General features: G+C 47.5%; 1 protein-coding gene across 3 annotated transcripts in view; it reads right to left on the reverse strand.

The window, feature by feature from the left end:
- Nucleotides 1-438: 438 nt before the first annotated feature.
- Nucleotides 439-22,486, reverse strand: part of LOC142572816 (peptidase M20 domain-containing protein 2-like) — an 80,429-nt gene continuing 58,381 nt past the window's right edge. For all 3 annotated transcript variants that reach the window (XM_075682192.1, XM_075682191.1, XM_075682190.1), the window contains exons 3-7: nucleotides 20,322-20,485; nucleotides 17,855-18,004; nucleotides 12,878-13,010; nucleotides 8,341-8,583; nucleotides 439-3,277 (exon numbers count right to left, since the gene is read on the reverse strand). In XM_075682192.1, coding sequence (XP_075538307.1) covers nucleotides 2,997-3,277; nucleotides 8,341-8,583; nucleotides 12,878-13,010; nucleotides 17,855-18,004; nucleotides 20,322-20,485 — 971 coding nt within the window. In that variant the 3' untranslated portion in view covers nucleotides 439-2,996. The remainder of the gene's footprint in view (nucleotides 3,278-8,340; nucleotides 8,584-12,877; nucleotides 13,011-17,854; nucleotides 18,005-20,321; nucleotides 20,486-22,486) is intronic.

Raw genomic sequence — 22,486 nt, forward strand, 5'->3', positions numbered from 1 at the left:
AGCTTTATTTTATGTTATTTTATTTATTTCACGAAATGCGGAGAACCTATGTATACCTATATTCTAAGTGAAAGCCGCACAAAATGTCCAGAAAACAGGATCTCGCACTCGGTCACATTTTTTGTTTTCACAATTCCTTTATGTTTTCTGAGCAGCTTCGGCTTGTGTCCTGCAGAACCACCTAAGCTGATAATCCATCAGCTACCTAACGTCACATTGCAGCAAATGAGAGTATTTTGCTACAATGCCGCTAAAGCACTGGATGTATGAATGCACCGCATTGACAACTTGATTTCTGGAGAACGGTATCACAGTCCTTTTGCGGCATGCTTAAAGCGCTGAGCCGCAACAAAGTTAAAACGTGTGTGGCCAACGGAGCACGTGACCGACCACGCATGGCGCGCTGTACAAAGGCAAGAACTGTACAAAGGCAACAAGTGTATTACAGCGCAGACACGGCAGTCGAAAGCCAAATGCTGCAGTTTATTGTCGTCGTCACAAAAAAAAATGCAAGTCGTTATGAGCGCACTACAACCCCGGAACAGTCTTGACAAGGTGCCGACGCCGCACACAGACATGTACACATTGACGAGTAGAAGAAGACGACAGGAGCAATCCCATACTAAGCATAGTTCCGACGGCGAATCTGATGAATTTCGCTGGGAAAAGTGTTCTAGAATATTCCGTACATGCTGTGCCGTAAGCCTGCAGTTTACGATTTCAAGAACCCTAGCAGGGCAGGTCAACCGGCCGCGTCAACCAGCCCTGGCGTAGCGAGCACGCGCAGTCCCCCCACCTGACGTCACACGCAAGAGGGCGCAACTCAATCTTCTCGGGGTCAAATACGCTACAGGAGGACTGGCTGTTGGGCTAATACACAACTGCCCGCGTTTTATGTCTGTAGTACTTTGGCCACCGAGATAAAATTGATCATACTTTTGCTCCATTGTTCTGCTTGACTGGACACACTAGATGGTTTAAGCGATTCGAAAACTATTCGAACATTATGCGCATTTACGAATACTGACTATTCGATTCGAAGACCAAATTGAATAAGGCATTATTCGATTCTTTACTCGAGATGTTCAATTACTGACAAGCTTATGTCGCCGCGGCGGCAGCCGAGTGTATGCATCCTTCTTTGGTAAAGCTGCGACGACCTTACGGGGATTCACGTGTATGCGTGAATCGTGCAATAACCTTGGTGACAAAAATTTCGGCAAAGTTCAAATCACGGAACAAAGAGCGGCTCTTGACTGATATATAAATTAGTTTGCTCACTTACTCGCCTAGCAGGCTACTCGGGAGAAATGCGATGATGCACAAAATCGCGCAATAAGAACACACCAGGCATGAGCTCATATAAAAGCTGTCGCTGCCAAACAAGGTAAGATGAACGCAAGAAAATATAACACAGTGGAACTATTACTACCTAGTTCACACAAGGCAAATGCGTTTGGAGCCGCAGTGCCAACTCGAGCGGGCTGGACCTTTAATGCGATGAGCATTCTTAGCCTACCTAAGCCACTTCGTGTCTGTATGTATGTCTGTGTCGGTATGTAGCGTCCTTACGCCGCTCTTCAATTATAATAAAATTCCGACAGAACCCATATCATTATGGTTGTAGATGTTAGGGCAATTAGCATTCAAAAACATGTAGCGGCTCACCATTTGCCACCGCTTAAACGCGCCGTGTATAATACGCCGTGAACTGGCAGTCAGTATTCCCCTCTCACGCTTTCTCCTAGACAGGCCACGCCATCTAGCGGCATGCCTAAACTTCACCGGTGGCGCGCCGGTGCATTCGAACACCAAGATTTAATCCCTCCCGGCCTGCACGTGTTCGCAGCGCAGAGCTAAAACCTTGAGTCGTTGTGCTTGAGGAACCCGACTAATGCAAGTTCGAATTCCACAACACCGGAGAAATCTAGATAATTTTATTGCAATTGAAGAACGGCGTAAAGAGGATATATATATATATATATATATATATATATATATATATATATATATATATATATATATATATATATATATATATGCGCACAAAGTGGCTTAGGTAGGTTAAATATGCTAATCGCTTTCACAATTCTTTCCGGTTCCTCCGCTCCTTGGTGGAGTCAAACCGACGTTAGCCGGGTTCCTCAAGCACACCACGCCGACGCTTTAGCGCGTCCCCATGAATGGCTGCGGACAGCGAGTGATTATTTCTCAGCGTTACGACGCACCGGCGCACTACCGGTACAATCTCGGAGGCCACGCAAAAGGTGGAAGACTTCGCGGGCGCGCCGTTAGATGACGCAGTGAGCATGTCCAGGGGAAAGATCGAGATAGGAGCCCGACTGCAGCACATATGGCTCCCACATGACGCGTTTCAGCGGGTGGCAATACGGTGTGTCACTACATTGTTTGAATGGTAATCGCGTTAACGTCGACATTCATTGTGAGACGAGTCACGCCAGAATTTGTTTGTGGCCAAACATGGCGTGGGAAAAGCAGGAACGCTACATGCTCGTTTAGTAGACTGTAGCCGCATCTACCTAATCGTATATCGATTGTCAGTCCACTTGTGTGGCGCTACGACTCCGAACAGAAAGACCTTGCATGCGGTGATTGTGGAAACCGACACCTCATACTGCCTAGACATAACAGCTAGAGATTCCCGTGGTCTCGGGGTGACGTGATATCGAACGGCCGAAACTCACTGCATTGAAGCAAATGCTTCTGACAAAACAAAAAACAAATCCAATAATTATTATTGTTGTACCTCAAGAAATACGTGAGCTTTGCGCGTTCCTGCATGACGTCACTTCCGAAACCGCGCGTGCGTTTTGTTATTTACAAGGCATTGAAAGGAATATTTAGAATGTTATGTAAGCTTACCAGCTATGGCGTTTCGCGAATGCACTGACACGCACTACACGGTTGGATCTCTCCACATCTTACTCTGCAGATACCGAATCCGAATGAACTGATGCAGTAAAATAACGCGCGGTTCATACGACGAGCGCAGCGCATCTGTCGAACTCTTTCTTAGCACATTCGATGTGACGCGGGTCACACAGCAGGTCAAAAGCTGTGAGCGCCAGCATCTTCCCGATAAGCAGCGCTGTTTCCTGCGCCTTCCTCGTGCCGGCGACGCGGCAGAACTCTGTCGTATGGTTGAAGGTGGCTGACTCGATGCGGTACACGGGGTGGATGGTTGGCAGCCGATGAGACACGTTGCCCACGTCGGAGGTGGAGCCCGTTATCAAAGGACCATCGTTAAAGGCCATTCCTGCGGGAAGGTTTATGTGCAAGCAGGAGTTAACAGCAATCGCAACGAAATAAGAATTTGTTGTCCGACTTTTTCCACCTTTCAAATCAAGACAGGATTCGCTTCCTTTGCGCTCACCCTTGTCACGGCGTTAGGCAAGAGCGAATAGCTGAAAAGCGTGTTCTAATGACTCGGAACAACTGCGCCTTCGCCATAACAAAGCAGAAATTAATTTAGTAAGCAGCGGTAATGTCACAGTCTTTCTCATTGTATCGTCAGAGTGTCATCAACCACTCCACTCTTAGCTATAGCACTGGCGCCAATGACGTAACATCGCGTCGCGTATTCCAGTATTTACCGCGAGTGCCCCTGCTGTACCTGCAGGTCTTGGCCCGTTGCGGTACCATGGAATTATTGCAGGGGAACTGACGGGGCTATAGCGTGTGTGATCAGACTCGTGACCTAAGCTCTGCACGGCTGCGCCGTTTAAGCGAAAATGGGGCCTCGGGAGAGTTGCGGAGGCAACGCCAAAATGCCTCGAGGTAACAAGCGGAGTTGCCTTATTTCTTGAGAAGGCCGCTTCTTTCCTATCGCTATTTCATCGTGTCTTCTCTCCACTCATCCATTAACACGAACTTGGAATGCCATCAGGTGAAACCACCACTCTATCACATTCCTCCGCATTAATGAGTATAATGGCCCTCCAGCGTATCGAGATGCATTGCAATTTTGTCGTTTCTTGAAACCTATATAACTGACTTGATTTGCCTTCTCGTAATACGTCGGCGTTTCTTTTCTAAATTTCTATAGCGTATGTTCTTTATACGTGATTTCCAAAAAATTGCACATGGCATAATCTGGCGATTGAGCTGCATCACTCGAAGAGGCATACAATACTTGCGCAATAAATTGAGATACGTAATCTAGCTAACAAAAGTTCACTAGCTACGTTTTTACCTAATTACGTTATGGCAAATATTACAATTTACGAATTCTAGCCGGTGAATTTGTACGGTCTGTCCATTTGGAGCAAACTTTCAGAAAAGCCTTGTTCGCTCTCAGGAAACAAGTTTTTCATGTAGAAGCCGATACGCAGCCCCTCTAGCCGCGCTGTTTTTGTCCGGAGTTCCATTTTTACCCCTATTCTTTTCAACCTCGTGCTTCTTGGGCTGGCCGAATCCCTACCGGAAACAGTAAGTGTCTCAATCTACGCCGACGATATCTGCATCTGGTCGTCAGCGGTCACTCGTCTGCAGGTTCGCGCAAGGCTGCAGAAAGCAGCAACACAGGCATCTCACTATCTTAACACACAAGGCCTTACCATCTCAACAGAAAAATGTGCGTTAGTCGCTTTTACACGAAAACCAATGTCTCGTTATCCAGTATGCATTAATGGCCAGCCTATCTCCTACAAGAGAAATCATCGGTTTTTGGGTGTCATTGTGAACCGGGACCTCTCTTGGAGCCCTCATGTTGCCCACTTGAAGAAGAAGCTCACATCTATTGTTCATGTCTTCAGGTTTATCGCCGGGAAAACATGGGGATCGTCAGTGGGCTCCATGCTGCAGTTATATCGAGCACTTTTTATCGGATTGCTACGTTATAGTTCTCCCGTGCTTGCTAAAACATGCAAGTCAAATCTTCGAGAACTACAGAGCGTGCAAGCACAGGCACTACGTGTTTGCCTAGGACTTCCGCGGAGCGCATCAACAGCAGGAACCATTATAATGGCGCGAGACCATCCGATCACGACTTACATTAGCATCGACACGCTTAGGGCCCATGTTCATCATGTTTCACGCATGCAGTCAAGCTCTCTTGCCTGCCTGCCAGAACGGCGACCACAGGCGTCCTTCTCCAACGAGGTCAGCATCCATCGTGCCTGTCTACCATCGGGCTTCACACCCTCAGCACTTTCAACCTCAGCTTTGTGGTGTTTAGAACAACCTCGAGTGCGTCTCACGGTTCCAGGTATAAGAAAGAAGACCGACCTGCCTACCTTTGCCCTGAAGCAAGCAGCTCTGGATTGTTTGAACACTTTCTACTTTGACCGAGTCCATATATATACGGATGGCTCTTCCACTCAGACCAGCTCCACCGGCGCAGTGGTTATACCATCACGATCAATTAGCGTCCAATACAAGATTTCTCACATGACAACATCGACCGGATCGGAGCTTGTTGCCCTCCGAGGTGCCGTTGATTACATTAACAACCAACCCGCTAATCGGTGGGCAATATTCTGCGACTCGAAGGCGGCCTTACAATGTCTTCTGTCATCTCTTCGTCGAGGGTCGTGTGAACAACTAGTGTCGGAGATACGAGAAGTGCACCATCATATGATAGCGAAAGGACACGATGTCGTGTTTCAGTGGCTGCCTAGCCATTGCGGTATCTCCGGCAACGACCTCGCTGACGAAGCTGCCAGGAAAGCGCACGAAGGAGCAACCCTTGTTTCTGTACCTTTATCGCGGTCCGACGCAGCCCAACACCTAAGCAAGGTAGCGCGCCGTATGACATTACAGAAGTGGCACACACCTGAATTCGCCCAAGAACGATTGCATTCCCTCGACCCCTCTATGCAACTGCGGCTGTTACCAGGACTTCTGCGAAATGAAGAAACAATGCTGTGCCGCTTACGCTTGGGCGTCGCATTCACCAATGCATATACGTTTTTGATTGGAATGACTGATAGCGCCGACTGCAATGCCTGCGGTGCCGAGGAAACTATAGAACATCTACTGTGCTACTGCCCATCTTTTCAAAACGAAAGACATGACCTCTGCACAGCTCTCAATCAGCTAGATAGAACACCGTTCACCTTGAAGAAGATCTTGGGACCATGGCCTCGCATATCGCAGCTACAAAAGGCCACAAAAGCTCTGCTGCGATATTTGAAGGCTACTGGATTGAGTCAGCGACTATGATCCGGACTGAGTGACTGAACGATATCCCCGGTGGACTTTCTCTTCTTCTTTTAATCTTTCCGTCCCCTTTACCCTTTCCCCAGTGTACGGTAGCCAACCGGGCTCAGTCCTAGTTAACCTCCCTACCTTTCCTTATCATTTGCTCTCTCTCTCTCTCTCTCCATTTTTACATTCCTTATTATAACTTTACATCTCGACCACACTAGATGTCGCCCACTTATTTATTTCATACATGTTATTATAATGTTAAACTTTACACGTAGCAGAAAACGTAATGTCATCGCGTGGGCTTCGTAACTTGATAAAAGATAATGCGCAATTAATTAACACATATTTTCTTAATACTTCTTAATCAACTATGTTCGGTCCAATGCCTCTTTTGAAGAATGGAAATCCGTCAGTTCTCGAGATTGAGCTGTCACCGCACCGAACTGTCCAAAGTGTGGCTACATCCAAGCCACCCACCCATGATACAGACATGTATAGGTCTACGTCCTACTGGACTTCATTCTGCAGAACCAGTTTTATATTCATACATCAAATTCGCCGCCAATTTTATGCCGTAGGGCCAATTACTGCATCAAATATTGTTCGGCGAGGGCTTTTGCGTAATCCGTTTTTAAGTAATATTGCATCACTTGTATTGATAACATCAAGGCTTCTATAGAGTCTCGAACGGCCTCGGGCTCCAAGATTGTCTGCATGCCGTCTTATCTCTTCTGGAGTACCTTGGCGTCCCGTTTGTAAAGTGTGCGGCCGCAAGCGATTGGAGGTTCGTCAGCGCGAGGAGTGACGTCGCTATACAAGGTCGCACTAGTTTCCAGAATATGGTAGCCTTCCTCGCAAGACGTCTTTGAACAGTTTGCCGATGTTACACGGCGTATAGAACTTCTTTCAGCTTGTTTATGATTAAAGGCGTGTATGACCCCAATAGGAATGCCGGTCCAGTTGGGTCGGCCGCTAGAGCAAACGCACCCTCGACGCACCGATATTACTACCAGTGCCCCGCTCGAATGTGCTGCCATATTGTCTTCCTTGCCCCCCTCCCTTTGATCTACCAGTTGCGGTAGGGCAATCTGCCGAGCTTGTTCCTGCAGGATTAGACTAGGCATTGTACGATGGAGACTTGTAAAGGAAAAAAAAGCACATATCTTCCCTATTGATCCACTCGAGCCCGACACGCTGCTTCTATTGTCAGTAGATGATATAACCATAAAGCACCCTTGGCTGGAGGATGGCCAGCGTCCGCAGGCCACGAACCGCGGCGTAAAATAAATAATCGGGCGCAGGGAAAAACCATGCGCACAAGACGCAGGACACTGCTTTTCCGAGTACAATCTTTGTTCTTTCCGCCCTTCGTGCACGATATCCGTTATCATGGGTGAAAAAGGACCGGCGTAGAGCCACTTAACTGATATTACATATCTGTAATAGCCTTCCCGGGCACTTCACCTTTCCCATAGCATATCTGCTCGCTATTGTACCGATCAAAAGAGAAAGAAGGTGGGGCAGGTTTTCTAAACGCGTTCTTGCTCGTAAAAAGCGCCATTCAACATTCCTCTGATATAGAGGAAGCTCCGCGTAACAAACCGCAAGGTTACTGCGTGGGAACCGGACGTCTGCGCTCTTGCGCGCAATCTCCGTGATGCGCTTCCGTACGCGGCGCCGAACAAATGAGTTCTATAAAGACATTCCAGCGAAGCTGTTGGGCCGCGTTCCTATACCGGCTATTGGCAAAGGTCACGCGACCGACTTGAATTGCGACCAAGGAGTATACCGACCAAGAAGGATCAAGAACGACCGATATTAACGAGCGTTCAAGGCCACCAGGTTTCTAACTCCCAATTACCTATATTTTTGCTTTATTCACATTCGAAAAAAAAAAAGATTTCTTCCGCAGCACGCTATCGTCACCAAGAGCCATTAAGAAATTGCACTCAGGAGTTCCAGACAAGACGCCATTCCGTTTTTTTTTTTTTCAGCGAATATCGCATGGCTCTAACACTGGCAAAGTTCGTGCGTTATAGTGAAGACCTGTAGGTAGTGAATGTGCGGAATTGTTTGGAGTGACGCAGCGGACACCGGAGTTGCTTAAGCGTTGCCGTTATGCGAAGAACGCGAAGCTGTCGCACTTTGACTAAACCAAACGGAACGCACCGTAGTCGTCGGCGTGCTTCTGGAATATCCTCAGCAAGGATTCGTTGTAGTTCATGTGCTTGCAGAGCGGCCCCATCTCGACGATGGTGAGGTGACAGCCCGTGGCCTTGGCCGCCGCCTTCGCGCTGGCCTCGATGTCGCGCCGCATCTGCAGGGCACGCTCGGTGCTGGGCGCCCGCACGTTCAGGTCGAGTCGGCTGCGGCGCACGTCGAAGTCGGTCGCCGTCTCGGTTTTCAGCACACCTGCGCCAGCAGGCCGCCCTTTCTGTATGCCAGCTCGGGTGCAACAGATCTTACTACAAAAATTACTCAGCGATTGCTCAGCTATGGGAACGATGGTTAGTGCAAGGATTATTCTACTCTTCAGGTTTCTATACTATAGCTTCAAACGTTCTTGCAACGTTGTTTACGCTGTGTGCCCCAGCCAAGAAGGTCCCGGCTGACGTTACCCTGGCTGTTCAACAAAAAAATAATGTTTAAAAAACATTGTAGAATTTGTAAGTATAATACCTACGGTTTTCTGCTGTCAGCGTTCTCATAGCCGAACACCGTAGGACTTGAATTCGTATCTTGCACCGCGTTTTTTAATCTTTTTTTTTTCGTTTTACATATTGGCTCACGTTAGTTGGGACTGATGACGGCCAAACCGTGGCACCTATAGCATGTTTCCGGCTCCACAGCCGCTTCGGGAGCATGCACTCGATAAAATAATGACCTGCGAGATTCGTTGCTGTTACACAGAGGGACCCGTCGCTAGGGCGTGGATTCCGGCTCCAGATATTACACATTATCTGTTTTTTTTTTATTTCCAAGATCACGAAGTTTCTTCAACACAAGTAATTACTCTCTCTCTCTCTCTCTCTCTCTCTCTCTCTCTCTCTCTCTCTCTCTCTCTCTCTCTCTGCGCACATGCGTAGTGATTGCGAATCGGTGATGTCCAAAACGCCACGCCTTTTAAGTGTTTACCGGCTTCCGCAATCGCTTCCTCCATATTCAACCAGCATAAGCATAACCTTCAAGATCTGCATCTCTTTACCTAGAGGGCGCCACCACTTTGGCGTGGATTTGGACACCACCTATCGGGGCAGTTATAAAGAAAAATGCTGTTCCAAATTATCAATTTGCACAATCACAAGGGCGTTTGAAGCCATATAAGCAGAAACTTTAGGTAAATTTATGTACCATTTGGTGTCGCATGCTGACAGTACCTCCAAAGCGGCAGCTCCCGTTGACGCAATAACGACATACTTTTTTGTGCTGTCTTTTTTTTTTTTTGTCTGAAACTATGTTCAAGAAAGGAGCGCGTAGTTACCCCGCCAACGCGCGCGATGTTGGCGCGCGATCGTTCGGGAGAACGTGAGGCTTCAATTATGAAGAGCGAGCACATTGAGAAATGGCACTCGAGTAAACAGAGCGTAAAGCATGCACTTTTGAGGCGGGCAGTTCAATCGCTCTAATCATGGTATCAATTATATATGTGCGCATTTTGATATTTAAATGCAATTAACGGCCGTGCGGCTACCTTGACGATAGCAGTCGTGCAGTTTTCGATTGCGGAAACACAGTGCGAATAATAAGACGAAGAAAACTGAGCCCAAGGGTACAGAACATGGTTGTTTGTATACAGAGCTTCCTTTTTCCTTTTCTATTACTTTTTTTAAGCAGCTCAATCAAAATTCTGCTGTTTTATGTTGTATAGCGTTCCCTTTCTGATTGTTTGTTGGGTGACCAATCCCACTCGTCTCAATAAATCACGATTCGAGACCATAACAGCAACGATGTTTGGTTGATCCTAAATGAAATGGCACTGCTCGCTACTGGGCACAGAGCAATAACCTGGTGACAGCAGGGACAAAATGAAAAATAAATTTGTAAAATCAAAGATGTTATATCAACAGATATTAGTATAACATAAATAAATATCACAAACGAAGTGCGATATACTGAATTTTAAGAGCGCGTGTCCTGTGTAGTTACCGACTCTGCGTCTTACTTTTTCGCGCGCGACGAGTTCCAGTTGAAGCTCAAACCAACTCTCCATCTCATCCTATTGCTTATTTTTATGTATTTATTGTCTTCCCTCACGTGAAGGCTAACGCCGACTCGAACAGTATTTACAGGCAGCCGCAGCGTAAGGCGCCACCTTACATATAGCGTTACAATCGCATCATAACGTCATGTTACCAATGTTATGACATGACACCTTATGACCATAAAATCCCTTGTAATCGGTGCTTTCATTGGCATTATCTTGAGGCCTGGCTACGTATAACCAAGCACGCTAAAACCTAATGCTCTTCCAATCCGTTTCCATTCCACTTCCTTCGTTAGCGTTCCGCGTTTGGTATGGGGGCCAAGCCCGCCTTGCCTGTCTGTCTGTCTCACTAGCCGTGAGAACTTCGCATCTCAGGAATACGTGAACGCACTGATTATGCATGATTAGGCCAATCAAAAGTAAAAATTCACGCAGAAATTCCCCTGGTAGTTGTCTGAATATGCGTAAGCATTGTGCCACTTGCTCATCTCCACGCAGCTCGGTGTCACTATCGTTGCTTTGAAACTTGATCCAACCAGTATAAACCCTTATCAACCCTCATCGGTCGTTCGCTTATCATATTCGATACATTTCATTATGGCACTCGAACCCGCGACCATTGATGTTATTTAAGGTGAAGTTAATAAGGCTCAGTTAATTACTATAGAGGTAATTAGGACACTTGAACCCTCGACCTTTGGTGTTAAAGTGAATTAGGATTAATTTAGCGAAGCTGTTGAAAAACCGCCACTACATTTGCTGAGGGGGGTATGCAATGCTTTTTTGGTGGTTCGGATGCTTGTCTTGAGTTTGTTCTTTATTGAAATGTGTGCTGCTCTGTGTGTTGTATGGGTGATTTCAATAAATGTGAGCGCTGCTCGCTTCAATTTGCTGAACGCTTGTAGCTTCTGGCTTGCGTGGGTATGAGCCTTTGCATTCTTACCTTGCTTACGAAGGTCATTGTCTTACGTGACGGACAAACTTCGCGGAGGTCCCGGCCCCCGTCCCCAAGGCCTGTGTGCCGGAGTAGGGAGTAGCGGGTCTCTTTATCCGGCGGTACAATAACGTTGCTGTCATCATCTCGTCGGGTAGGCATATAAATTCTCACGCATTTAAAACAGTTCTTTCCTATTCTACGCCCTTGTCGCCATTCATCTTCCGCGATTGACGAAAATCTTTTCGGGCCACGCTTAGTTCGCTTTTCTGTCACGCGACGTCACATAACCGCGAAAAACTCATGTCGTCAAATCGACCTGTACGCAATAAAGATGCATTAATATGCTGAACGAAACTAAATCTTTCTTAGCGACAGCCGGAGGATGCCCCCGTTTTGAAAGGACTCGAAGATTGCTGTTCACTGATCGCGCCGGCACTACTTGGAGCTGCGGGCGGGAATTGATCTCTTTGCGGATAATAAAAATTTTGCGTGGCAGTATAGCGCCGCCGAGCCCTTTCGGCACGTAAACGGCATCGCTCTGCCAGGTGTTCACTGAGCTTGCGTTCAGATGACATTCTCAAAGCCACGTTGCACGCCGTGCAATCTTTGGGAAGCCACCTAAAGCTGAGCAAGGGGAAGCGGGCCAAGCGGAGACGCCGGCGCCCCTCTTCTGGTCTAGTTATCTACTTTCACTGCTCTATCTCGGCCCCTCTGAAACGCTATGCTCTTTTGCCCCCCCCCTCCCCTCTTCTTTCGTCAGCCAATAAGATAAGAAAAACCTGTCGCGGTAGGTGATGCCATTCTCATTGAAACCAAACGAGAGTCACCTCCTAAATGAGGGGAGCGTTTCATTGTGCTGCTGAAGCAGTCTTGCGGGTCGCGACCCATGATTACGTAGACGGTTAAATAAATCTGACGTTAGGAGATTAGAATGCAGAAAAAATGAGCTAACTTTACGTTATAGGGCGCCCTAAACTACTTATACCAGCGCGAGCGTTGCTATTGCTGAACAAAGCGGCCTGATTGAAACTTTCAAAATAAAGGTTATCGTGGAGTGCAACGAGAGACAAGATTTCTCTACAGGCATACTTGACGTTGGCGAACGTAAGCTTGGCGTCGTCTCTAGTTGTCACGTTGTCATCTTCCGCGTAGAGGGTCGATTATTGTTTTACAAGTGCAGCCATGGTGGTAGTGCGTGCAGGCGTTTGATGTTCGCTTAGCTGACACCTTCGAGTACCTTGGCCTTTATAGACTGCTACAAATAGCTCACACCTTGCATGTTCCACGCTAAAGCCATTGCCGATTTTGTGAACCAAGAATCAACTCCACTGTTGCAAATCTCTGCGTAAGTATAGTATACGTAATGTAGCAAAGGGAAGCCTTTTGGTGCAGCGCCGTCTATACGCGTCGATAAAGGTATCTATACGCACCGCTATCAATGTCAGCCCCGTCGCGTCGCTGCAACGTCGTGGTGTGAATGAGGACTACGGATTCACATGAATTTCACCTAAGCTTTCCTTCAAAGCCCAAATGTACCATTCCTTCCAACCAGTCTGCACACTCACCGTGCATTCGACACTCCGGGTCCATACTAGCCCTCAGGAGTGACATATTGTGATAAGCGAGCACAGAGGCGTCCATGGCACTGGGTTGCCGATCCCCGTCCGGAACATCGATAGTGTCGAAGATCACGCTGACCTGCGCGGGCAGAGAAGGGCAAACAATGCATGCGCAGCAACTGCTTTTGATGCGCCAGCGTTGTCTCATATCACGGATAATTTCTTTTTACTTTCAGCAGGGCTTCATTTACTTTTGCGTCATCTCCAAGACCCGCAGGCAGCTTGCCTGCAGAACAAAAGCTCTTTCATTAAAGCTTCGATGCGCAGACGGAAGGAATTTCGAACGGCACTCCGTCACGTGTGACGTCAAAGAGAGGCGCAACGAATGTGGAAAACTCGCTCGCTTGCAAACCGAGAATCGGCGTGCGGGAGCCTTGATAATGCCGTAAAAAAGCAGGGGGCTTTTCGATGTGAAGCATTTTTCGCCTCAGGCTGATCACTCCGCGATAGGGAGGCGATGGACGCTTTTGTACCACGCCGTGTTCGGCCTCTTTTATTGAAAGGAAGTCGTGTCCGATTGGGAGACAAAAACCTATCCGCCTAGTAACACAACCCGATAGGCCATGACCTTCTTTTTTTCTTAGCTGGATTATTGTGTCATGTCGCGTATCAACAAGTTGCTCGCGAAAGCAGGAGCGTGCCAGCTTCTCCAATTCTTTTGTCGTGACTGCTATCACTTTGAAACACTTTGTTATCCTGCACCGCCTTCCGACCGGTCGAAGTTGCCACGAAACAGGCTGTAACGTTTTTTCGCCGGATTCCGAAAGACCAATCGTTATGCCATCGTCTCCTTACTAACGTCATCACCATCGTCATCCTCTTTCTACTGTCGTGATACGCATACGTTCGCATCACACACACAATTGCTTGACGTAGACACTAGAACGTTGTTTAATCACGTAAGTATTGCGGAACGCCAAGTCGTGCTGGATCTCACAGTTGCCTGCTATATGCTTCGCGTACAGTTGATTCCTGCAGTACGTGAGATCTGCATAATATTCTTTGTCGTAACAAACTATATTATCAAAAGAAATTTGCAGAGATGAGCTATTCAACATTGTTTCAATATGGCAGCTCATTTCCTGAAGTCTCTTCCGCCACACAAAGAAAGCAAATAGTTTGCCATCCGACTTTTGATGATGATGATCTCAAACCATGGCGCATATCAACTAAGTGGGATTGGTCAAGAATCGAGTCGCTCAGACTTTTCCGACTCTATGTTCTTCCTCCTCTTAGCCCTGTGTTTCCATTAAAGAACAGCAGCATGGCCAGCAATCATCAGCTTTGTCTTTTAGAGCGAAAGCTCTACTCCTCGGGGTACCACTCCCATGGTCAATCTTGGCGCGCGTTTGACCTTCAGCCGCCGGCGCGCCGGTATGAATGTGTTACGCCACGTGATCCGCTGCGGAGAGAGGTCGCAGCTGAGCTCGCTCGAATCTCGTTGCTGTGTGCCACGTTAATTGGCGAAGGTTTATAACGGCTCCTTCGGCGGCGCTTGGCCGCTGTTTGAATCCCACCGATGGCAACGGTTGTTGTGGTCGCACCGATGGTACGACCTGTTGAGAACTCGGCGCTGACGCCCGTTGTTGCACCTGGGTCGCAAGCCCCAAGGGTAGCGTTGGCCTGGCGGCCTGGGGTACAACTGGAAGCATCCGAAGGTCCCGGCAAAGCATGAGTCGACTGGTAACAACAAAACAACTTGTTTATTTTAACATCGCAAAGAGTTGGCGGTCAGGTTGACCGAAGTAGAGAGACGGGAGAGCACTTTACACAACAGAAGAAATCGGAGCACTCTTTTGGCGTCCGGGGGCAGCTGTTTTTATACTCTCGCAGTTGAGGGCAAGAAGGAACCCCTCAATAGACGAGCACGTGATTGTACAATGAGATAAGGTGACGCATACTGTCGTAGCGCCGCTGGTCGGGCACAAAGACTGGGAGGAGAAGGTAACTCCTACTCTCGTAGCGCCTTCGGTCGGGCACAATGGCTGGGAGGAGAAGGAGACTTCTACTCTCGTAGCGCCTTCGGTCGGGCACAATGGCTGGGAGGAGAAGGAGACTTCTACTCTCGTAGCGCCTTCGGTCGGGCACAATGGCTGGGAGGAGAAGGTGACTTCTACTCTCGTAGCGCCTTCGGTCGGGCACAATGGCACATACACTCACACACGCACATGAAGACACGTGGCATCGGAACATGCCTGGACGCGCTTGGCGGGGAGCGTAGCGGCGACGCCGAACGGGCCAAAATGTCTGCCGCTTTGTTGCAGTCGCGCCGGCTAAACCGCGCGTCGTAGGCGAAACGTAACACCGCTCAGTCTCGCCATGGATGAAGCACGCGCCTGTGCGAGCTCGTCAGCTCTTCGCCGCACTCGCCAGGCTGAGTCTGAGCACCCTGCCGATATAGCTCGCCGGGAAGAAGCACTGAAGAACCGTGTCTAACCGTGCTTAACAGAGCTTTCGCTCGTATAACTAGGTTCAAGCCACGTTAAACCCCGGCCAACTGTTTGCCTGCCACCTGCGTTCGCACGAGCTACTTTGTTTGAGTCCTTGAACTGGGTGTACCCAAATCGCTTATCTTGCTAATGTATTACATATGTCTTGCTTATCACTTGAGGCGTGCTTCTGAGTTCATTTGTAGAAAGCAGTCGAAAACGATCCGACTGAACAGATGAATCAAATGAAAACTATTAGCATATAACGTCTTCAAATGATGCAGAAACCATTCCGCATGACTTCATAGGATACCACTGTATACATCCGCCAATAAACAAGACCTGTTCAAAGATTTTCTTTTTCTTTCTTTTTTTGAGGGCAGCAGGGGACAACGTAAGTTAAGCCGCAGTAGGGAATAGTAAGAGACAGCGGAATATTTGCTAGCGTAAAGAAAGATACCACCCGCAAGCAAGAAAGCATCATACGTTTTAGTTTTAAGCCTGACGCCACAAGAGTGCTTAAAGCCAGCAGGTCATAAAGACTGGTGGCGTGTCATACCACACCGATTCACAAACGATGCTCGCATTATTATGTCAGGCATATTTCATTGCCCTTATATCCAGCGTCATGGCATTAATGAAATGTCATGTATTGTCAGAATCAAATTATTATTGAAATAGCAACGTCCTTTTCTTCCCATCGTGAGGCAGGCTGCCTGTTGCGTTCGTAGGCCCACTTGCGTGCTAGCTTGATGTCGATATCAGTCGTGTTTATTCGTTCCACACAGCATCTTGCTACTCACTTGACAAATTAGGCGATTTGTTCAGGTCATTCCACATTTGGTTCGATCTGTAAGCTAGTTCGTCCGCCTTGCACTGCTGTGGCCATCGTCAAATATTTCTCCCATACCAAGCGTCATCTGAAATTCTAGTCGGTGATGAGGGATTCTGCCGAAACTAGTTCCTGAAAGTCAATATGTTCGAACTGGTCCCATCACAATCGCCAAGCCCACCCGTACAGGCTTTTAGCTAACAAGTTAAGGTGGAATTCCTTAAAAGATACAGCTTCAGCCTGCTCGTGCAAGAGAACCACACTTGCATGTCTCATTCTTCTCAAGAAAGCAGTAGCCATAAAACCTTTCAAGCACGGCTACATAAGCTGGCTGTTCTTCCAGGCAGAAGGTGCTGTAGGCTACACAGGCTTCTTTTTTACTGCCATAGCAATTATATGGACACTCCAGGTGCATTTCTGCCGTCGTCGTCATCGTGGTCGTGATGTTCCGTATGAAGTCCAAGCACGAGAACATGGACGCCGCGCGGCGTATGCCGTATGCGCAAATGAAACTTGCGTGGGTCGCCCGACCATCGCGGCTCAATCTTGCGCGCGCAAGGGAGGAAATCCGGGAGGAAAAGCATCGTCTTTCGTCGCGCGCGACGCACCAGTGAGATGGGAGGGTAGGGGGGAGGGGCGTTCTACTCCGGCGGCTGCTGCGTACGGCGCGTCTTCTGCGCGGGCGCCTTATCTTGAAAGCGATCTGCACAAAGTGCGCGGTCGTGCGGGCCTCAACTTCATAGCGATCTACGATGTGGACAAAGTGCACCGGGTGCTGGTACCTTCGTATGCGCTGTGCTTTCGACGATTAGTTCACGCTGAAGCGAAAGGCAGCACGAAGGTCAATTCGCTCGCTCCAGTTTTCGCACTCCATCGCTTCGGCAGCGAGTGAGATGCGTTCATGTTTACCTGTGCGAGCGTGACGCCGTGCTGGTTAATCTAGTTAGTAAGCGAATGTTTACAAGTTTATATGGCCGATAAAGGTACTATCCTTACTTCGTATGGCTGTATACTAATTTGCTATCGCAATCGATACTTCGCCTTTCGGTCGAAACTGCGACTTTCTTTCCCCTCGACGATGTGCAGAAGAATGGCGATCTGTCAGTCCGCCTCGAGAGTAGTCCACTTTCTGTTCACAGCTCTCGAGTCGTTCTTATAAATGCCTCCAGTGTACGCCACTGTCGGCGGAGAACTGGAGCTCAAGTCCATCATTGGACTCCTCTGGTGCGCACTATCAAACAGATTTCAAGCAAAAGTGCGATAAATTTCATCTCGGTGACAGGGTAGACATGAAACCTGAGAAGTTGCGTTGTTGAGCACGCTGTACATCGTTCAGGGAGCCAGAATTTTTCTTTTATATTTAAGATTATTCGCCCTCTCATGAAAATTCCTTGTATGTGAACAAACTATCCATTTGTTCCGAATGCTCAATTTGGACTTGGAATAAACAGCGCTTCACATTCTGCAGTATTACGACACAGACTTGTTAATCATGACGGATACTAAGATATGCATATCATTTGACATTAATGCCGAAAGCGACGGTAATTTTTTTAACTATTCGAAAAGTACACAATAGTACATTCGATTTACTTCCGTCAATATTCGATTCTGCTGGTACACACATTCGAGAACAGTGCGCCGTAGAAGAACAGCACTTACTCCGCATCTTGACGACAGGTGGAGTCGCAGGACTGCCCTGTTCTCAGGATGCGCCATGAGCGCGGCGTCGACATCGTCCAGTGCCCCGGCACGCAGCAGCAGCTCTTTGCCCATGCCACCTTCTTCGGCGGGCGTTCCCAGCACTACTATCTGTGAAAGGCACGAAGAACATAACTCTAAGGAAGAATTCTACTGTAGGAGTACATGTTTTTCGCTGCAGCATCCAGTGACCCCAAATGTCATAAGGCCACTGTACACAGCCATGTACCAGTGGCTTCTTTAACTTCCATTGCAGGAATTCGGCCACATACATTAGCGCCGAACTAGAGTAGCCTGCTTTAGAAAGCCTAGTTAACCGGTTATTAAAATTGAATTGCATCTTGCGAACGCAAGATCTCTTGTGTGCTGTCCCCAAGCACAGTGATGCAGCAGCTCTTTTCACGGGCCCGTGCTTCTTTTACCGTCTTGAACGGTTAGCGTCAAGCATATCAGCTGAACATTCCGGCCTAAAAGAAGTAGTTCTTCACATCCATAGGCAACCACCAGGACAATGGGTCATCTTCACAGATTCAAAAGCGGCCTTACAGAACGTAATCAGCATCCAGTGACCCAAACGCCATAAGGCCACTGTCACTGACCATACTGCCATGTACCAGTGGCTTCCTGAACACTATGGTGTATGCAGAAACGAAAAAGCGGGTCCAGCTGCCCACAGATGGTTCCGTTTAAGACATTTCCTATGAATATATTTCACACAATGCGATGCATCAGCAATGGAAAAGAAATATGCTCACACGGAAGGAAATCGCCTGCGGAGTCTATCGCTTCAACATGCCTTCCTCCATAATGTAGACCGCGTCCTAAAATCAAGACTTCCACATCAGCTTCTAGTCACCTTGAGACACCTCGTCTGTACGGCGCATTCGCATTCGCCTGTACCGCCTTGGACATAGCGCCAACCTGTTTTGTGATAACTGTGGCGCGTCAGATACTGTGAAGCATTTTGTTGGAATGTCCAGGTTATGGAAACTGGAGATATTGTTATTGTGATATAATAGGCTCTGCTTCACAAGAACCACTATATTTAGGAAGAATACTATGTCCTATGCCTTCTCCTTCAAAGCAACGGGCAAGCATTAAGATTTCTGTTTGTATTCCTTGAAGACGCTGGCTTAACTGACAAGCTCCTAGTCTGTTTACATCAACACCATCACGTTTGTCTCACCTGTACATGCCGTAATCTTACATTCTCGCTTTTTTATTCTTTCCTGCCCTCCTCCTCCTAGGGCTATTCTGTCCCTGATCACCTTCCCTGTGCAGATTAGCACGTAGGCGACTACATGTACGCTGGCGGAATTCGCCGTAATTCAATAAAGATTTTTCTCTTTCTCTCACTATCTTCAGAAGTAGAGAAAAGTAATCTCAATTCAAACGAAAAGTGTTAGGAGCGCCTGTGACGGGTGTCCATTTCTTTCTTTGTAGTTGTATCGAGGTGCTACGTTTACCCCCTCAGGAAAAACTCCCTTGGCAGCCCTATTTTCCATCATGGAACTCGTAAGCGATAAATGACCAGACATTTGCTGTATACCATGACGTGACCACATTACCCTCTAATGAATCAGCATGGTCGTCAGAGCCACGTTTATATAGCACCGTTTTGTCCCGAAACGTGCACATTATAAATTAACCATTGCTTAAATGATATTGCGCGACATTACCAACTTGCCCGGAATGCTGCTCTCAATAAATTAACCACCTAATTCAAGAAAAGTTCGGCAGCATGTTACATGAGGTGTTCTCCCGTAACACGTGAAGGCGAAAGGCTGCTGCACCCGTGGTAATGCATTAAGTTATACGATCGCAGGTGTCTGACTTCTTGCAAGACATAACGAGCCGCAGGGTGAAGTAAACTTATAGTGCTGTAGCTCGACCGCCTCACTCAACTAGACATGCGAGCACCTAATGCACTATACCTAAAGGTTCTTTCGTTCTTTCGTTCGTTCTTTATTTCCTTTGTTATTTCTTTCGTTTCTTCATATTCACCCATTACATCTTTGCTTGCTTACGGGGGTATGATCCATTCCTGGTGATATTTTATTGCTTCACTGGACTAGACCCTGCTTTTTTCGGGCCTTTGCAAAGAGGCATTTAAGTCGTTTCGCCTTTAAATAATGACGCCAGAACAACATATAAGGTAATAAATCTTAAACAACTACTTTTAGGAAGAGTTTCAGGAAGAGTCCTAAGTTCTTTTAATGTTGAGGCATGTTTTTTTTTTTTTGGTGTTGTGTATCTGTGACGTACACTGTGCATATCGTTTCATTTTTTTTTTATTTTCATCGTACCCCTCAGGAGTAGCATACCCGCATGTTGTCAGGGGAACCTATCCAGACTTCATTGTGAGTCCTGTCTGTCTCTCTCGCTCTCCCTCTCTACAGCATGACCAACAGTATAGATTGGTGCTTACCTTCCCCTTTACCGGTGCCTCGCACAACTCGCTCCGTCGGAGGAGCTCCCTCGCTGCGACTGCGGCGGTGAGTGCGCTCTCGGCGATCAGGTTGTGACCGCAGGCGTGGCCAAGGCCAGGTAGGGCGTCGTACTCGCACAGAAGCGCCACCACGGGAGAACCGGCTGCACATGTTGGACGCAGGTGGCCATTTACCATAGCGTTGTCGCAAAAAAGAAAGAAAGAGGAAAGGAAAGAAAAGGGTTAATTAGACTTTGTCCCGATTGCCGTTGCACACGTCGGGAGGGGGAAGGGGGAATGAATGAGAAAGAAGACAGTGCGATAGCTGTGCGACTTGGCGGGAAACGCTATTCCGACCAACAGTAGTGTTGCATCACGTCGACACTACGACACTGCGACACCGCAGTATTGTATCACGTCTCGAGGTTTTGGTGGTGGCTGCAATAACAATGACGGATCGAAGCTGTTTAAGCGATGGTGGCAGTTTTGCGTAGTACTCCGATGAGTCAACGTGGTATTGCGCGCAAGATGGCGAAGGTATCTTGAAGCATCGGCTCTTGATAATGGTGTAGAGTGTTGGTGCTCCAGCGTGCGCACCACGGGCTGCGTCATCAGCAAGGTGGTTACCAACTATGCATGCCCCGGCAGCCACTGCAAAGTTATATCGTGTCCAGTTGCGTATAGAGAACCTGTCTTTTTTGTGTGTGTAAGGGGGGGTGGGGAGGGGGGGAGTGCACGCAGTTGACCAGGGACGGGAAGGGGTAAGGGCGAGCACCATGCCCGCTGTCCTATTCCCTGGCTATACCGCTGATCGTGTCCTCTACAAGCCGCACAATGGCCATAGAATCGGCCATTGTGCCAGATTTTCCTACAGTGCTACCCAGAGAGAAATCTGTAGCAAGCATCCGCGGAATTTCTTAAAAGGCGCCGAGACACCTGGGCAGTGTTGTAGTACCGAGGGTTCAACTTGTATTCAACGTCGAAGACATGGTGATGGCAGCGTAAGTGGAGCTTTGGAGAAGGAGCATGCGGACATGTCGTGCGATCAGCCGGTTTTCATTATGATAGAACCCAAAAAGTTAGGGGCAAAGGGTCCACATGCTACACTTGAACGAGAGATATGGAAAAGCATACGTGGTGTCCCTCTTGGTGTGCCATATCTGACTCTTTTGTGCATTACAACCATATTTAAAGACAACAATGACGACAGAGAAAGTAACGGTGAAATTATTGTTTAATTAATGTATATATATATATATATATATATATATATATATATATATATATATATATATATATATATATATATATACACATGTCATATCATGACATGAGACGCCAACAAACACTGACACCGAGTGTTTATATGACCTATAAAAATCGGGCCCCTCGGTTAAACCCCTTCCTTCTCGTATATATATATATATATATATATATATATATATATATATAGTACACTATAACTTAACAGTCTTATTCAAGGAAAGGAGAACCTTTCGCTAAGGGGACGGGACCGCGTTAGCACATCCACTCCCTCAGATACACACCTTTCCGACTCGGCTTCAGGTACTCGCTGTGACATTTGTCGTACCATTGCCAACAGATCCGAAGCAGACTTATTTGGCTGAGTCGCGAACTTCGGCCCCCATTTGCGCCTGGCAGATTGTGGTTACCCGATGCGCATGCTCACCTCTGTCGCGGAGGACTTAAGCAGGAAGTGCAAAAGCGAGTCGAATGGAAACAGTGCCAATGCTAGAGAAAAGAAAGTTGCTGTGGTACCATACATTCATTGCATTTCACATAATCTCAGAAGAATAGCGGCAAGAATCGGGAGTAGACGTGGTTTTCTCTGCCCCTGAGCGTCTACGGAAGCGAAGCAAACAGGTTAACAGAGAGAATAACAAAATGCATGCATGTTCTACTCAACATCGCAAACAATTTGTAACCTGTACTCATAACGTTGTCTATGCCATTCCACTTTCATGCGGAAGAACGTATGTTGGTCAAATCAGCAGATGCATCAATGAGACATTAAAAGAGCATCGATATAATATCACTAGGGTAATCTCGGGTCATTTGTGCATTCTCTGCCGAGATTGTTCCTGCAAGCCCATGTTTGAAAGTACTTCCATTCTGTATAGTGCTCATAGCAGGATGACGAGGGA

The sequence above is a fragment of the Dermacentor variabilis genome, chromosome 2 (genome assembly GCF_050947875.1).
Source record: "Dermacentor variabilis isolate Ectoservices chromosome 2, ASM5094787v1, whole genome shotgun sequence".
Classification (NCBI taxonomy): domain Eukaryota; kingdom Metazoa; phylum Arthropoda; class Arachnida; order Ixodida; family Ixodidae; genus Dermacentor; species Dermacentor variabilis.